A 15,332-nucleotide genomic window follows, 5' to 3' on the forward strand; every position below is an offset into this window, starting at 1 on the left:
GTCTGCTCGACCGAGAATTTGCAGGCGGGATTCAATGTTCTGCTGGTCGAGAAGGGGGCGTGGGTGTGAGAAGCGGTCGGAACTTGTCAATTCCCGGCTGTTCTTGGCAGAATGAGCCCGACTGCTGTCGGGGAACACTGCATTGATTAGGGCCCCGCAGCCATCTCCCCCATCAGGAATAGCTGCGGGAGGATTGAATATCCCCCTTATAGTGAGTCAGCTGAATATCCAGCATTATCAATGTTTGACAGTAGCTGCCCTGTTTTTACCCGTGTTCCCTGTCACATGAACACGCATACAGGAAACACGCAATCATGCTTGTGTTATCTGTGCTTCTCTGCAGAGTTGTGTGTTTCTGGTACAGTTTGTTGAAGCCATTGTGGTGCTGGTGAGGCAGACTTCCCATGTGCGGGTAACAAGAGCCCTGCGCCCCATTTTTTTAGTTGACTGCAGGTACTGTGGGGCAGTGCGAAGGTAAGAATATTTTTTTATTTGACGTGTATACTGTATGTGTGACAGGTTGTTGTACAGTATTTGTGTTTTTCGTGTACATTTCAGTGTAGAGTATGTAATTATGGAAAGTTGGTAACCACAGACATTTGTGACATTGTTTTATTGGATTCCAGTGCCTAAAACTACTGTTTGTTAATAGGATTCTGTGCTCCATTATATATGGTGGGTAAAGGCCCATAAATACTGGAATGAAGATCTTTATTATTATTATTATTATTATTATTATTATTATTATTATTATTATTATTATTATTATGGGAACTTCAGAAAACATTTTATCTAAGGTTTAAATGAACAGTCAAAATGGCTTGCATCTTTCTGGTGACTGACATGTTGTACAGCCTGGTTATCTGCTATGGCACTGTGTGGAATATATGTTGCTAACTTTAGTAATTCATTAAGTAATTGTCCTGCTGTGCTCATTGGTAGCCACTACATTTTTATGCTGCAGAATACAAAAAAAATAGTCTGCATAAAACCTTTGTTTGCTATGCTGCATAGTCTAAATGTATATATTCAGTTAGAAACATTTTATAGATTGGTAATGCTACAACTGTTTGTTTCATATATTATAACTATTTCTAATTCATTCATTTGAGGATATAGAGCTTCCATTGGGGCAGATGTATTCAGCCTTAACAAGAGATAAATGCAAGTGTCATAAGGAGAGATAAACGTCCAGCCAATCAGCTCCTTACTGACTTTTTTCAAACACAGCCTGTAACATGGCAATTAGCAGGTGATTGGCTGGACATTTATCTCCCCTTGCATTTATCTCTTGTTAAGGCTTAATACATCTGCCCCAGTGGTCTTTAGCTAACCAAATGTAAACGGGATACGGTCATTAGGTCTACAACATCTAGGTCGACAAGCATTGGGTCAACATGGGTCTAGGTCGACGCGCGCATTATGTCGACATAAGCTGGGTCGACATGGGTTTTTTCACAGTTTTGTGAGCTGACATGCCGTCAGGCGTTATTTCATGCTCTACCATCCACTAGGGCGTGGTGGGAGAATAAAATAGTGTGCCGAGCGTAGCGAGGCATCGTGTCCGAAGCATTGCGAGCGATTTGAGGGGATGCGGTGCACTTCAAACTGTGTCCATGTCGACTGTGTTGACCTTTTGGCTGTCGACCTAATGTCATGTCGACCTAGTTCCATGTCGATCTTGACCCATGTCGACCTAGTGGTGTCGACCCAATGCTTGTCGACCTAGTTGTTGTAGACCAAACGAAGCACACCCATGTAATCATACCATTACCCATAGTAACCAGTTGGGCATTAGATTTGGTCGCTCAGCTGTAGACTGATTTGACTGTTATATAAAGCAATATTATTACCATTCTGAAAGGCTTATAAGTGACTTACTGAAAACCGATCTGGTTAAATATCAAGCAGTGTTTGAACAGATTCTAGGGTTTTGTTTTTTTTTGTAACCGTGTTCGTCCTGCCAAATAACAAGCTGTGCTGTGAGGAGAGAGAGCCAGTTGCAGCTTTTTTTTATTAAACCTGTGAATGCCAACGTTGCTGTGAGAGATCCTCAAAATAGCCGCTAAAAATGCCAGCGCCGCTCACAGAGACTGTTCTTTTTTTTTTTGGTGCAATATTCAACTAAACTTCAATTAAATGACTTGGCTGCATTTGTATTTATTCTTAGTCTTGTTCGGAGTTACCTACAGGAGGTAGATATGGAGAGAGGAGCACAACAAAAACCGTTTGATTTTTGTTCATAGAGGCTCTGTAGCCTCACGGTCTAATGTGCCCCAGTAGAGTCAAAAAGATGGAGTTTAATGTAGATATACCAATCATTTTTACTAAACTTCGCTAAAACCCCATGTGAACCCTATTACATACATTTTTGTGGTGATTGTGTTGTATGTGAGAGAGAGAGATGTGTGGTATTATCCTTATCAGTGCAGTATTTGCCTGACTGAATCTGTACCAAATCCTAAATAAAATATTAACATATTGCTTCACAGGAACCTGCGTCAGATTTTCCAGTCCCTGCCTCCTTTTATAGACATTCTACTTCTACTCTTATTCTTCATGGTCATTTTTGCTATACTGGGTACGTAAACAAAAGATGTGTTAATAAACATTGCTCACATCCATTCAGTAAGGTCAAGAGAGTCCTTGCATTCAATAAAGAAGCCTAGGGGTGTACTTACTAAAGCTTCTAAAATGAAATAAGGTGGATTGCCCACAGCAACCAATCAGATTCTAGCTATTTTTATATTGCATCCTAGAAAATAATAGACCAAATCTGATTGGTAGTAACGGGCAACACCACCACTTTTCATTTGATAAAGTTTTAGTAAAACTACCCTCTAGAGATTGATGGGGAACCTTTGGCTTTCCAGCTGTTGTTGAACTACACATCCCAGCATGCCCTGCAACAGTTTTGACATGGTCAAATAGCAAAACTGAAGCAGGGCATGCTGGGATGTATAGTTCAACAACAGCTGGAGGGCCAAAGGTTCCCCATCCCTGCTCTAGAGTTAACAAAGTGTAGTGAATGTATGTAGACCAACAGCCGCTCTGTGGGCCATATGTACTAAGCTTGAAAAGTGATAAAATAGAGCGTGATATACCAGCAGCCAATCAGCTCCTCACTGCTGTGTCACAGGCTGTGTTTGAAAAATGAAAGGTAGGAGCTGATTGGTTGGTGGTTTATCACTCTCCATTTGATCACTTTTCAAAGCTTAGTACATCTTGCCCAGTGTGATATGTCTTAAATTGTAGTAATCAAAAATGTATGGTTTTTTTTATATATATATTTTCTCTTGTTTCTCTTGCTTTCAGGATTTTACTTGTTTTCTACTAATTCATCTGATCCGGTGAGTGATGGGGACATTTGTAGGCAACCTTGATGTAGTGAATAAATCTCTTTTATCTGTTCATTTTCTGCACTGCTGCATGTATTTAACTAAGCAGTGTCCCCTTTACTTCTCAGTATTTCAACACTCTGGAGAACAGTCTGGTCAGTCTGTTTGTGCTCCTGACAACTGCCAAGTAAGTTCCTCTATTTTTCCTTACAACAATCTAGAATATGGATTAACTTGCCTGTTAACAATGTGCCACTTTCTGCATTGTAGCTTCCCCGATGTCATGATGCCGGCATACTCCCGAAACCGGTGGTCCTGCGTCTTCTTCATTGTGTACTTGTCTATTGAACTATATTTAATCATGAATTTGGTGAGCTTGTGACTGCAGTCTATGTTGTTGTTCAATTTCTTGATGAATTTAGCACTTTGACTTTGCTGCAAGTAGGCAAGATCGGTCATCCACCCCGGCCAATGTGTATTTAGGTACACACTAATTAATAAGCTGATCAGCTGACAAATGGCATATTTGTCTGATAGTTGGATAGTGTGTATGCAGGGGCTTTAAAGTATTTGTTGCAAATAAATTTAAACGGTCCTGCAACCGTTGAATCAGAGGGATGATATAGCATTTGCCGCTCACAGTATATTGTTCCAGTGCTCCCATTTCCGTTACCGAGGTAAAGAGAAAGTACACACTCACTGTGTACAGATGCACAAGGTTCTAATAATCGCTCTGTCAGTGCATTTATCAGATGGCCACACTCTCTCACATAGTGTGTACTCAGGGTTACATGAGACATATGTTTTAGTTCTTTCATTTCAAATGTAACAGAAGAGGACAATACTTGTTGACTACTTTTCAGACCCAAAAATGAAGTTGGTACTTGCGGAGAAAATCTGTGATGACCAGACGTAAAATGGCAAAAGGAGAGACAAATGCACAGCTAATAAATTCATTCATTTAAAGAATGGCAAAGGGTCCAGTGCAGTTGTGCTAATGAATATAGAGCATTATGATGAAATTATACATTTGGAATTTAGTTCTTTTTCAAAGTGCTTTAGGAAGTCCTCCCTCCCACTGAAGTACTCCCGAAAAGTACAATTACCATTGCTGAATGTTTTGTGCGTGGAAATGTGCTTGGCAGCCATTGTAGAATTGTACACATTCCAGGCCTCCACATCATCAGCACAAATCCTCCACCTACAGTAATTTTGCATTTGATCACTGAATCTTCGCATTACTGTATTTCCCTTGCATTTTTAGTTTAATTGCTCTGATATTGTCTCTGATTATATGGAGAACTTTACAGGTAAAACCGGCTGTGATTAAAGAGATACACAGCAGAACAGACCAAGAAACAAAGTTTTTGTTTTGTCTTTGATCCAGTAAAACAACGTTGTTTAATGGATGGTGCTGGCTAATACCTTGGGTGACATTTAATAGGATGAGAGCATCAGAAAGTGAGAGATTTGGTAAGAAATCACCAGGTTTTTTTAAAGCGGCAATCATTTACACTGCAAAATCAAACTTTTTAAAATTATTTTGCAGTGTAAATGATTGCCGCTTTAATAAAAAAAAGTGGAGGTTTCTTACCAAATCTCTCACTTTCTGAATCCTAATCCTATTTAAATCCCCCCCTTGTGTCTATAGATAAAGTGAGCCAAACACCTGAGTGATTAACCCTTATGCTCATCTCAGCACATATGGCTCACGTTCTGATTCCTCTTCCTCAGCTTCTAGCGGTTGTGTTTGACACTTTCAATGACATAGAGAAAAAGAAATTCAAGTCCCTACTTCTGCACAAGCGCACCGCTACCCAGCACAGCTATCAGCTGCTGGTCAATCCACAGGTAAAGAACCTTATAATGAGCTCTACTTGTAAATGTAGATAGATTAATTAATGTATAATAAGTGTTTCTGCAAAGGTGTAATTTATAGCTATATATCGATAGTGGTATTTTGGCAGGTCAGTATAGGAGACACTGAATCTCATGTAGAGATGTGTGATGTATATAGAGAGATACTGGGCAGTGATTGGATAATCTATGTGTAAGCTCCTCCTATAATCTGTTTATCTGTCAAGAATACATTATAAGAGAGTCATATGGCCAGAGGCGGCTGCAGGGTGGGACCACACAGCACATATATACATGCATGTAATATATGTGCTGGATCGATCCCCTGTGGACCGCCAGCTGTGTTTGCATCGCCCCCCCCCCCCCCCCCCCCCGGATGGCGCACAGGAATTGGCATAATTCAGTGTAGTGTTAAGCCTGTCCCCTGGACTCCTATTGGCTGCAGGCGGGCTTAGCACTGTCAGAGCTCATGCTGATTTCTGGCCAGCGCTGTCAATCCCCTTGGGATCAATCCAACACATATGTTACATGCATGTAACATATGTGTTGTGTGATACCCCACTACTTGGTCGGTGCTTCCGCCACCTCTGCATATAACCTTAAGCAGCTTTGTAAAAATTGTAATACATTATTCGCTAACTGTATGTGCCTAAAATGATCAGATTGGACAGTCTTGAGATCTACAAAGAAATGAAATCATGCTGGCTGATGACTGTATCATTTTGTGCAGTTATGGTTAGGTGTGCTGCCAAAATTATACTTTTGACTGATTCAATTGCAGTGTATGAAGGCTCCATCACCCGGAATATATATTTTTGCAGGGACCCCCAGGAATCTCCTTCCAGCACTTTGATGGGATGATGAAGTTCTACAAGCCACGAATGTCAAACCGGGATCGATATCTATGCTTCAGGGCCTTAAAGCAGAGCAGGACCGACCATCTCCGGTAACATTTTTCTTTCAAGAATGGAGGTTGGTTTGGTTAGGGAGAAGCTTTACTTGCAGGCATTAAAGGGTAAGTTAGACTCTGGAATTAATATATAATATATAACTATGTAATTCTATTTTCAAAAAATGTGTAGGTTTAGAAGTGCTGCATTATGGGCCTAATTCAGCATCAATTGTAATGTTGCCAGAAATTGCAAAACTACAACTGCTTCCACTTGCATATGGGGGGCTGCTCAGCACAGGGCAAGACCGCCCCAAATGCCAGGTCACTCCCCACAATGCAGAAATGCAAATGCTTCGCTGAATAGTGAAGCACTTGTATAACTAGTATAGCTCCCTGCCTGCGCAGCCTGCAAAGGTAGGTGCCGGCCCGTCATGCTCTGGATGCGCCTGCATTGTCTGTACTGCGCCCATCCAACGCCATGTTGCCATCCTCCCTCCTTCCTGAATACAGATTTCCGCACCTTAGCATGCCGGACTGAATTAGGCACTAAACGGGTGACATTAAGTCTGATCACAATTTTTCTCTTACAGAGTAAAAGACTTTTACCATTTCTATGAAGTGGTGGATTTGAAGTGGAAGGTGAGGTATATAAGTGTGTGTGCATGCACAATATGATGTAATGTGTATACATTCCATTTATGGATTGTTTGATTCCTTTCCCTGTGGCAGGTGCAGCGTGTCCATGAGCATTGGTTTGATGACTTGCCTCCTACAGCCCTGCTTATATTTAAAGGTAATGTAGTGGGAATAGCAGCTTCCTTCTCTAGGCTCTATGATAGTCTCCCAGCAATATTTAGGGGAAAGTGTACTAAGGTAGGAGTTTTAGAAGTGAGATGTTGCCCATAGCAACCAATCAGATTCTAGCCATTAGCCTCTAGAATGTTCTAACTACATGATAAGTAGAATCTGAATGGTTGCTAGGGTCAACATCTTAAACTTGTAAACACTCACACTTTAAGGCCCCACTATGTGTTTTCGGTCCGATTTCACCCAATTCGGATGGCCAAATCGCATGTGCAGACATTCATGGCAGGAGATGCAGAGAGTCAGTGGGCAGTGAATGTGAGAGCGCTCAGCCAACCACTGGCTGCTCATTCATTTGTGTTTTTTTCCCCCTACCCGGCTCTCTGGTCCCCTCGCCGTGTTCACCGCCCACTGCCTCTCTGTGTCCCCTGCCCGGCTCTCTGCGATTTATCACATACAAAGCTTGGCACTCCCCAACCCCCACCCCCGGGGAGCTGTCAGGATTATTAGGTCCAAGTCAGCCCAATGTATGGAGGCCTTTAGTAAATGTATCCGTTAGGGCTGTTTCACACAGTACGGTTCCTGCCGCACGGTGAAATCCCGTACGGTCAGGGAGCCGCGCCGCACTCAGAATTTTATAATGGCAGGGATGGCCACAGCCCGGCAGCCGTCCCTTCCAGTGGGGGGATCCGGCTGCAGCCGTGCGGCCGGGCCGTGGCCGTCCCGTGTGAATGGACACAATAGTGTCCATTCACAACTGCTGAGTGCGGCGCGGCTCCCTGGCCGTACGGGATTTCACCGTGCGGCAGGAACCGTACTGTGTGAAACAGCCCTTAGTGTGCATTTTAGGTACCATCTGCACATTGTGATAAGTGGCAACTGGACAAGATTCTGTAGTGTTATGGGTCCTACACACAAAGTGATATTCAGCCACTTTCTGAGCAATTTTACAAAATTGTACAACATTGCTCGGAAAATAATTAAACATCGCTGTGTGTGTAGTCCACACAGCGATGCAAATGCCTGGCCCGCGGATCTGCGATTACGAATGGCCTTGCTTAATAAAATTCATAGTGGTCATTCAGAAGGCCCTGCACATCTCTGCTTGTGTGGTGGCCTTCTGAGCAATCACTGCTTCCACCGCTGGAGGAAGACGCCGGAGCTGCCATGCATCTCCCACCATCTTCTTTCTGCACTGCCTGCGGGAGTGTAAGGACATGCTGCTGAAGTCTATGGACTTGGTAAATATTTTTTTTCCCCCACTGTGCCACCGTTTACTTGTGTTTATATAACCAACGCTTATATTTTTATATTTAATTATGTTTATATTTTTTATTCCCCTGAATTGGAAATCTCTCATTATGAATCTGTGTGTAGGGCCCATTAGCTTTTGCACTGCAGCCGTTACATTTAGTTTACAACGTAACCCAACATAGAAGCTGCGTTAATCAATTAGGCAACATTGCAGAACACAATGCAGACTATCCTGCCTGGTTGACATGGCTCAATGTACAGAATACCTTAATGAGCCAAGTAACTCGAGCAAAGATAGTACACTACCACTGCCACAGCTCATGTCTTATTGTATACGAAGTTGGGTATTTTTTGTTGGATCCACTTGCTGAAGATTTTTGCCTGTTTCAGGTTTTAATGTCTTGGCAAATTCCAGAGCATTTCAGTATGCTGTTTGTGAGTACAATGTCATTTTTTTTTTATATTTTATTTAAAAAATATATACTGTATACCAAGAGGTTGTTTAGCACCCTCCTCCTCCCCTGTGTCCATATGTCACCAATATAAATTGACCGACCCACGCCATTGGAAGTAGAACCTGAGTAGTCCTATATTCTTACAATGTACCCCCTTAGCAGTAATAGAAAAAAATATATGTTTTATAAAACACCCACTCCCTGTTGCAAAAAACACATTTTAGTACCTTGCTCCTCCTACACTGTGGCCATTGATTTTATTTCTTTAACCTCCCCTTCCCTTGCCAGCATTATTATATTTCACACACACACACACACACCACTGGTTATAAATTTCCACCCTTGGAGTTTACCTACGCCCCCATGGGCATATACATACTACCGACTCCTCCATATGCAGAGCGTAGAAGAACAGGTGTCAGGGGGGACTGATGATCAAATAATCACTAGGGGTGACCCTTCTGCAAATGATCTCTGCAAAATATATATATATACAGACTATATAAAGACTATATAAAAATAGTCCTGGAAGCTGGGCACCAAACAGTTACATTTCTTTTCCCCTATAAACTATCCTCAGCGTAGAGACATTTTTTTTCCGTTTGGTGCCCAAGGAATGTGCACAGTTTTAAGGGGCTGCTCTTAGGCAGTCACATTTTACTTTGCTTTCAGTTGAGCAGGCATCGAGTCTGAGACTCCCCTGCTGCTGCTCCAGCGATCCCCCAGCTCCAGGTGCTAGAGTACTGACATCTAGTTCAGTGACCACTGGCTTGCTCCAGCAAACAGAAGGGGATCCACAGCTGGATGCATCGGGGACAGGTTAGGTGGCTCCTTGCCTCTCTCTTTCAGGGAAATTGCTTTTTGGTCTGGAGCTGGACAAGATCATGGTCATTATTACAACATCCAAGAAGTCTTTCCTTCCTCCTGTTTTGGATTCCTTGTTGTAAATTTCAAATTTTCACTCCTTTAGTCCTCAAGGCAAATCCAGGGGTCAGTCTTTCTCTGGGTTTCAGTGCATTTCCACCAAGCGTAAACAGCCCTGGTCTACCGGAGGCCTGTTACCAAGTCAACTGACAATCTTGCCGTATGACGCAGTGGTCCTCCATCTGGGAGCTCACTGTGTGCGAGGCTGCCTTCTGCTTTTCTCAGATGTTTTGATTGCGTCCACTACGGATGTGTAGTTTCCTAGTGCTATGCCCTCATTTTTGGTAAAGCGTCCAGCGAGATTTGCTTTCACAGGCCTTTCACTAGAACCAGGGAAGGACGATTCACTGTGGGAATGTGGCCGCTCCCTTCTGCCTTCCTAGGTAATCATCCCAGTTCCTTTGTCTCAGAGAGGCAAAAAATACATACCGTATATACTTGAGTATAAGTCGACCCGAATATTAGCCTAATTTTACAACAAAAAACTGGGAAAACTTATTGACTCAAGTGGGACCCTCACTCGAGTATAAGCCGAGGGGGGGCTTTTTCAGCATAAAAAATGTTCTGAAAAAGTAGGCTTATACTCGAGTATATATGGTAAGCTTCTTCTTGGTTTAGAAGTTGGATTGCTTGTTCAGGCCGATCCTCAAACTGAATTTGCTAAACAGGTACCTTTCTTTGTTCCGGGTGAGTCACTTTGCCCCATCATCCTGGCTTTGCAACTGTGGGGAAACGTCATAGCTTCCCTGGATATCCAGGATGCCTATTTACATATTCCTTCCAGGCAGACATAATCGCTTCCTCAAGTTTTTGGGATGGTAGGACAATTTCCAATTTTGGGCTTATTGGGATCTCCTGTTTTCCCGAAAGTCATAGAGGGGAGCAGATACTGTCTTACTTGGATGAATGGCCAGATGCTAAAAGGATCACATACGTATCACAGTGAGCTGACTCCAGATTCACAGGTGGATCATTAACTAGGAAAATCTGTCTAACTCTGTCCCAGGAGATGTTACATCTAGGATCAAGTATTCTTCCCCCAAGGATAAGTTCTTTGTGAAGCTCAGGAGCATTCCTTCCCTTAGGAAGATAACTTTATGATGTCCCAGTATCACCCCTTTGTCCCACCATGCATGATAGAGAAAATGAGATTTATGTTTTTACCTGTTAAATACTTTTCTCAGAGTACATGGAGAACACGAAGAGCTTAACTTGGCTGCCAAGCTGGGGAGGGGTATAGGGGAGAAGGACCCTGTCTTGCTAGTAAAAGAAAGTTAAAAGTTGTGGTGCCCAGCCTCCAGCTCACAACCTAAACCAAGGTTTCATCCCTAATATCACAAAAAGGTTTAGGTTACTCCTAATGTAAAAACCTGTTTTACTGTTCGGAGTACTGAGTTCAACCATTCTTATATCTGTTCTATCTTTTCTTACTCCAGATGTTGTAGTCGCTATAAATGGATTCTGGATTTTGATTGAGACATTTATGGTGAAAAGTGAGTTCAGCCAGTACTTCTATGTTTATTTGCCTGAAGTGTGCATGGAGCAAATGCAAGTGTTTTTTTAATTGGTAAAATCTTAAGATGCGTCTGAGTGAACATGAGCACCTAAATGGGTTTTACTTACATGATTCTCCCAAGGTTATTTGGGCATTAAATGCGTCTTAGGCAATTAAGTTACGGGTGATGTGCTGTATGAACACTAGTGGCAATAGTGGCACATCAGACCACAACATAGAACTGAGTAACACATGTAATAATATAAATATGTGCATCATAGCAATTCAGAGTGGATAAGATGATAAGGAACGTTAGGGCAGATGTGTTAAGCCTGGTGAAGAGATAAAATGGAAGGTGATAATGCACCAGCCAATCAGCTGTGTTTGATAAATGAGAGTTATGAGTTGATTGGCTAATGTGTTATCTCCTTCCACTTTATTTCCACTCTATCTCTTCACCAGGCTTAATACATCTGCCCCATTGAGAGGCACAACACTTGGGGCACCTATTTGAAGCACCAGTCCCAAATGTCAAAGTAAATTTACTGTATCTGTAAATAATTAGAAGTAAAAGTAAACAATATATAAATGTGGCTATTACTTGAACATTTTCAGCTTTACACATAAGGACTCTGTGGGTTTAAAATTGTACACAAGTGGGTACTTAATCAGAAAATATGGAGCATTTGGTAAAAAGTAGACTCTCCTGAAAGAGATTATTGACCACATGGCTTTTATACACAAAGCTTACAAGAAATCACAATTGCCCGTGTGGTGTATGCACTGTAACTGTTAAATACCTTTCCCGGTATGGTTCCTCTCTAGGTGGTAACTTCTTTCCACAAGGCGTTCCATGGAGCTACATTGTTTTCCTCACAAGTAAGTCTCTCACTTTCATAGTTGCTTCTACATCACAGGTGGCCACAAGGTTAGCTGAAAAAGGGCCCTTTACATCCAAGACTGTCCTTCTCCTATTAACAAGAGCCAAAGTATATTTACATAGGGGTGTTGCTGGTGCAATCTGTATATGATAGTTTGTCACGGATGGATTGGGTCTGCGTTGGGGACGTACTAAGCCCCAAATTGCTACTTTATGTTAATTGAGCTTGACCTGTCACAATAAGGCACGTAAACAAATCTGAAATGATATGTTATCTAATGAATGCATGGCAACTTCTCCATGTTGCGGGCAATTGCTCGAATACCAGTTGTGGTGAATATTTAGTGGCTAAGCAGAGCCTATAGCTTCCACACAACAGGGTAGATGCAAGGTAAGGGAAAAGAAATGAGCCAGTGGAGAAGTTGCCCATGGCAACCAATCGGCTGCTCTGTATCATTTTATATTATGCAAATTATAGATGATACTTCAGTGCTGATTGGTTGCCATGGGCAACTCCTACACTGCCCCCTTCTCCTCCCTTATCACTGCTTCACACAGTCTGCCCCAATGTGCCATACCTCCTCAGCAGACACACACACCTATTTCCCACCACTATGACCCCTGTCCATTAATAACCCCAGTATGTTTTTGTCTTCTGCTCTAGTTTATGTGTCTGAAGTGCTCGTGAAGGTGACTGGTCTGGGCCCACTGAAATACTTCACATCAGGGTGGAACTTGTGAGTTGACTAGTGTTCAGTACAGATAGAGCCAGACTTTATTGGCAGTGTTCTTGCTGACAGCCAGCCTTGTGTAGCTTATATGTTGACCTTTTGCTTGTGTCAGCCATCCGGATACCGTTTTTCTTTGGGGTAAATATTCACCTGTTATGTATTTGTACTGTGTTGCGCAGTGTGCTGAGCTAGCAGCTTTTACCATTCTTCTCTCATAGGTTTGATTTCTCTGTGACAATGCTGGCATTGCTGGGACTCCTGGCCTTGGCCTTTAATGTGAAGCCGTTTTATTTTATTGTAGTGCTGAGACCACTGCAGCTGCTCAGGTCAGATTGTAATGAATATTCTGTATGTTTATCATCTATATATATGTCTTGTGTCTGTGTGTCACCGAGACACTGCCATCTGTTGGCACCAAGTGAAACTACATCTCTTTCTCTCTCACACATTAGCTACCTTACTGGCTTTCAAAGCATCCACTTTGAGTGGGCATACTAGTTCTGTCATATGTTCCATAGATATCTCGGGAGAGTCCTAATAACAGCTCTGAGACTCTATTATTACCTTCCTGACATATAATTGTATCTGTGTCAGAATGACTGTTTGTTACGCACCTCACTATTGGACCACTGAAAAACAAGCAACTTGTGAGGGAGGTTACAGGTTGTATTGATACAGTAATCTTGATTGCTAGTATCTAGCTGTAGTCTCTAATGTATTCTCACAATACACTCTCTATGATCCCTTCCAGGCTTTTCAAACTGAAGAAGCGTTACAGAACAGTGTTAGACACCATGTTTGAGTTGCTCCCAAGGATGGCCAGGTAATAGGACTACTTCCTTACTCAGTCCAGGGACCTGAAGTTCCTAGGGGACCATCTGTTTGTTGTTCATTTTATTGCCATTTTATTTGCTTGTGTTCATATAATTCCTTACCCTTTTTTTCCTTAATTTCTACCAATTACTCTCTCCACAGCCTGGGTCTAACTCTGCTTATTTTCTACTATTCCTTTTCCATTGTGGGCATGGAGTTTTTCTCAGGGGTGCTGTACCCCAATTGCTGCAAGTAAGTAAAACATACCGCTAGAGTGTTTTGACACTACGGGTGAGATTTAATAGGATGAGAGATTCAGAAAGTGAGAGATTTAGTAAGAAATCTCCAGGTTTTTTTAAAGCGGCAATCATTTACACTGCAAAATCAAACTTTTTTTTTTTGCAGTGTAAATGATTGCCGCTTTAAAAAAGCTGGAGATTTCTTACCAAATCTCTCACTTTCTGAATCTCTCATCCCATTAAATCTCACCCTACATCTGGTTGTCACAGTGCTATTTTTATTGGTTTTGAAAGAATTGAGGATAGCTTCCCTCTTTCGTCCATGCTGGGAGACACTGCCATGACTTTGGGTAGGGTTGGTTAATTCAGGAGATCAGACACTAAAACAGCAGATGTTGGGCTCTGCCTCCCCCACTTCCCCCTTCCCTCTATAATACATTGCCACTCCACCTGAACTTCAGTTTAGTGTTGTGGCAGTGTCGCACACCATGGACTAAAGAGAAAACTTGATTTTGGTACTCACTGTAAAATCCCCTTTTCTTAATCCAGCATGGATACACTGCATTCCCTCCCTGGTGTTTTATGGTTTTAACTTTTGTTGCTTTTATCCCTGAAAGAAATTGCAAGATAAATTAGTCTTTTTGGTTACCTACCGTTGAATCCGTTTCTCTGAATCAGCAGGGGAGACACTGCATTCCTCCCTCACGCTAAAGGCCCCCATACATTAGGCCGACTTGTCCTTAGGACAAGTCGGACCCAATTCTCCTGTGAGCCGCCCGGGAGCTCCCCGGGAGGCTCACACACAATTTGGCACTTGATGAGCCAAATTTCACGTGATAAATCGCTTGCGAGAGCTCAGCCAATCAGAGAACGGCTAGTCATTTGACAGGAATTTTAAAATCTAATACCCGCCACTGCGCGTCCCGTCCCGCAGCGCTGCTGTGCTGATATCTATGATCATCACCGCCCGGCCAGGTCAGCACTCCCCGGCGCCGCCAGTTCCGCACTCAGGGATCCGCTGCCCGCCCCACTGCTCCCCCGGTGTCTATATGCATATGCCTGTCAGGTGGGCAGGCATATGCATACAGGGAGGTCGGACGTGATCGTATGTACTGACCGTCCGACCTCCCTGATCCGGTCCGATGCGCACGGGACCTCGCATCGGATCGGATTAGATATCACACACCTGCGATTTTGGGCCGATTTCACCTGAAATCGGATGAAATCGTCCCAAAATCGCATAGTGTATGGGGGCCTTAAGTAGTGTGGTGCTTTGTTTTTGTATTTTCCCTAAGGTTCTGGTTTCCTGCTGTTCCAACAGTTTCACTTAGTTACTGCTTCTACTTGGAGGGCTCTTTTAAAGTTGTACTGGCCTTCACGGGGTTGCAGGTGGAGTAGTAATGTTTTAAAGCGACCGTAGTTAAGTGCCAGCTCCTGTAACCCAGTTGCAACCTCCATTGTCCAGTGTACTCATTCTGAGTAAGAGAAAAGGATTCAATGATCACTAAACAAAAATCCTCTTATCCTGTCCAGAATCTATACCTTCTTAAACATTCTATTCAATCACACAGATGTGCACTAATTTACATGCATCATAATAAAAGTAATCCCACAGTCAGATCTAGTATTAGCTTCAGCAGACAGTGTTGG

General features: G+C 42.6%; 1 protein-coding gene across 1 annotated transcript in view; it reads left to right on the forward strand.

The window, feature by feature from the left end:
- Nucleotides 1-15,332, forward strand: part of TPCN1 (two pore segment channel 1) — a 60,356-nt gene that overhangs the window by 34,508 nt on the left and 10,516 nt on the right. The window contains exons 6-21 of the mRNA XM_083145562.1: nucleotides 344-474; nucleotides 2,493-2,581; nucleotides 3,316-3,350; nucleotides 3,467-3,525; nucleotides 3,609-3,708; nucleotides 5,073-5,189; nucleotides 6,017-6,141; nucleotides 6,678-6,726; nucleotides 6,817-6,880; nucleotides 8,536-8,580; nucleotides 10,961-11,017; nucleotides 11,845-11,898; nucleotides 12,564-12,636; nucleotides 12,849-12,956; nucleotides 13,382-13,453; nucleotides 13,606-13,695. Coding sequence (XP_083001688.1) covers nucleotides 344-474; nucleotides 2,493-2,581; nucleotides 3,316-3,350; nucleotides 3,467-3,525; nucleotides 3,609-3,708; nucleotides 5,073-5,189; nucleotides 6,017-6,141; nucleotides 6,678-6,726; nucleotides 6,817-6,880; nucleotides 8,536-8,580; nucleotides 10,961-11,017; nucleotides 11,845-11,898; nucleotides 12,564-12,636; nucleotides 12,849-12,956; nucleotides 13,382-13,453; nucleotides 13,606-13,695 — 1,268 coding nt within the window. The remainder of the gene's footprint in view (nucleotides 1-343; nucleotides 475-2,492; nucleotides 2,582-3,315; nucleotides 3,351-3,466; nucleotides 3,526-3,608; nucleotides 3,709-5,072; nucleotides 5,190-6,016; nucleotides 6,142-6,677; nucleotides 6,727-6,816; nucleotides 6,881-8,535; nucleotides 8,581-10,960; nucleotides 11,018-11,844; nucleotides 11,899-12,563; nucleotides 12,637-12,848; nucleotides 12,957-13,381; nucleotides 13,454-13,605; nucleotides 13,696-15,332) is intronic.

The sequence above is a fragment of the Crinia signifera genome, chromosome 1, assembly GCF_055691185.1.
Source record: "Crinia signifera chromosome 1, ASM5569118v1, whole genome shotgun sequence".
In the NCBI taxonomy this organism is placed as follows: Eukaryota; Metazoa; Chordata; class Amphibia; order Anura; family Myobatrachidae; genus Crinia; species Crinia signifera.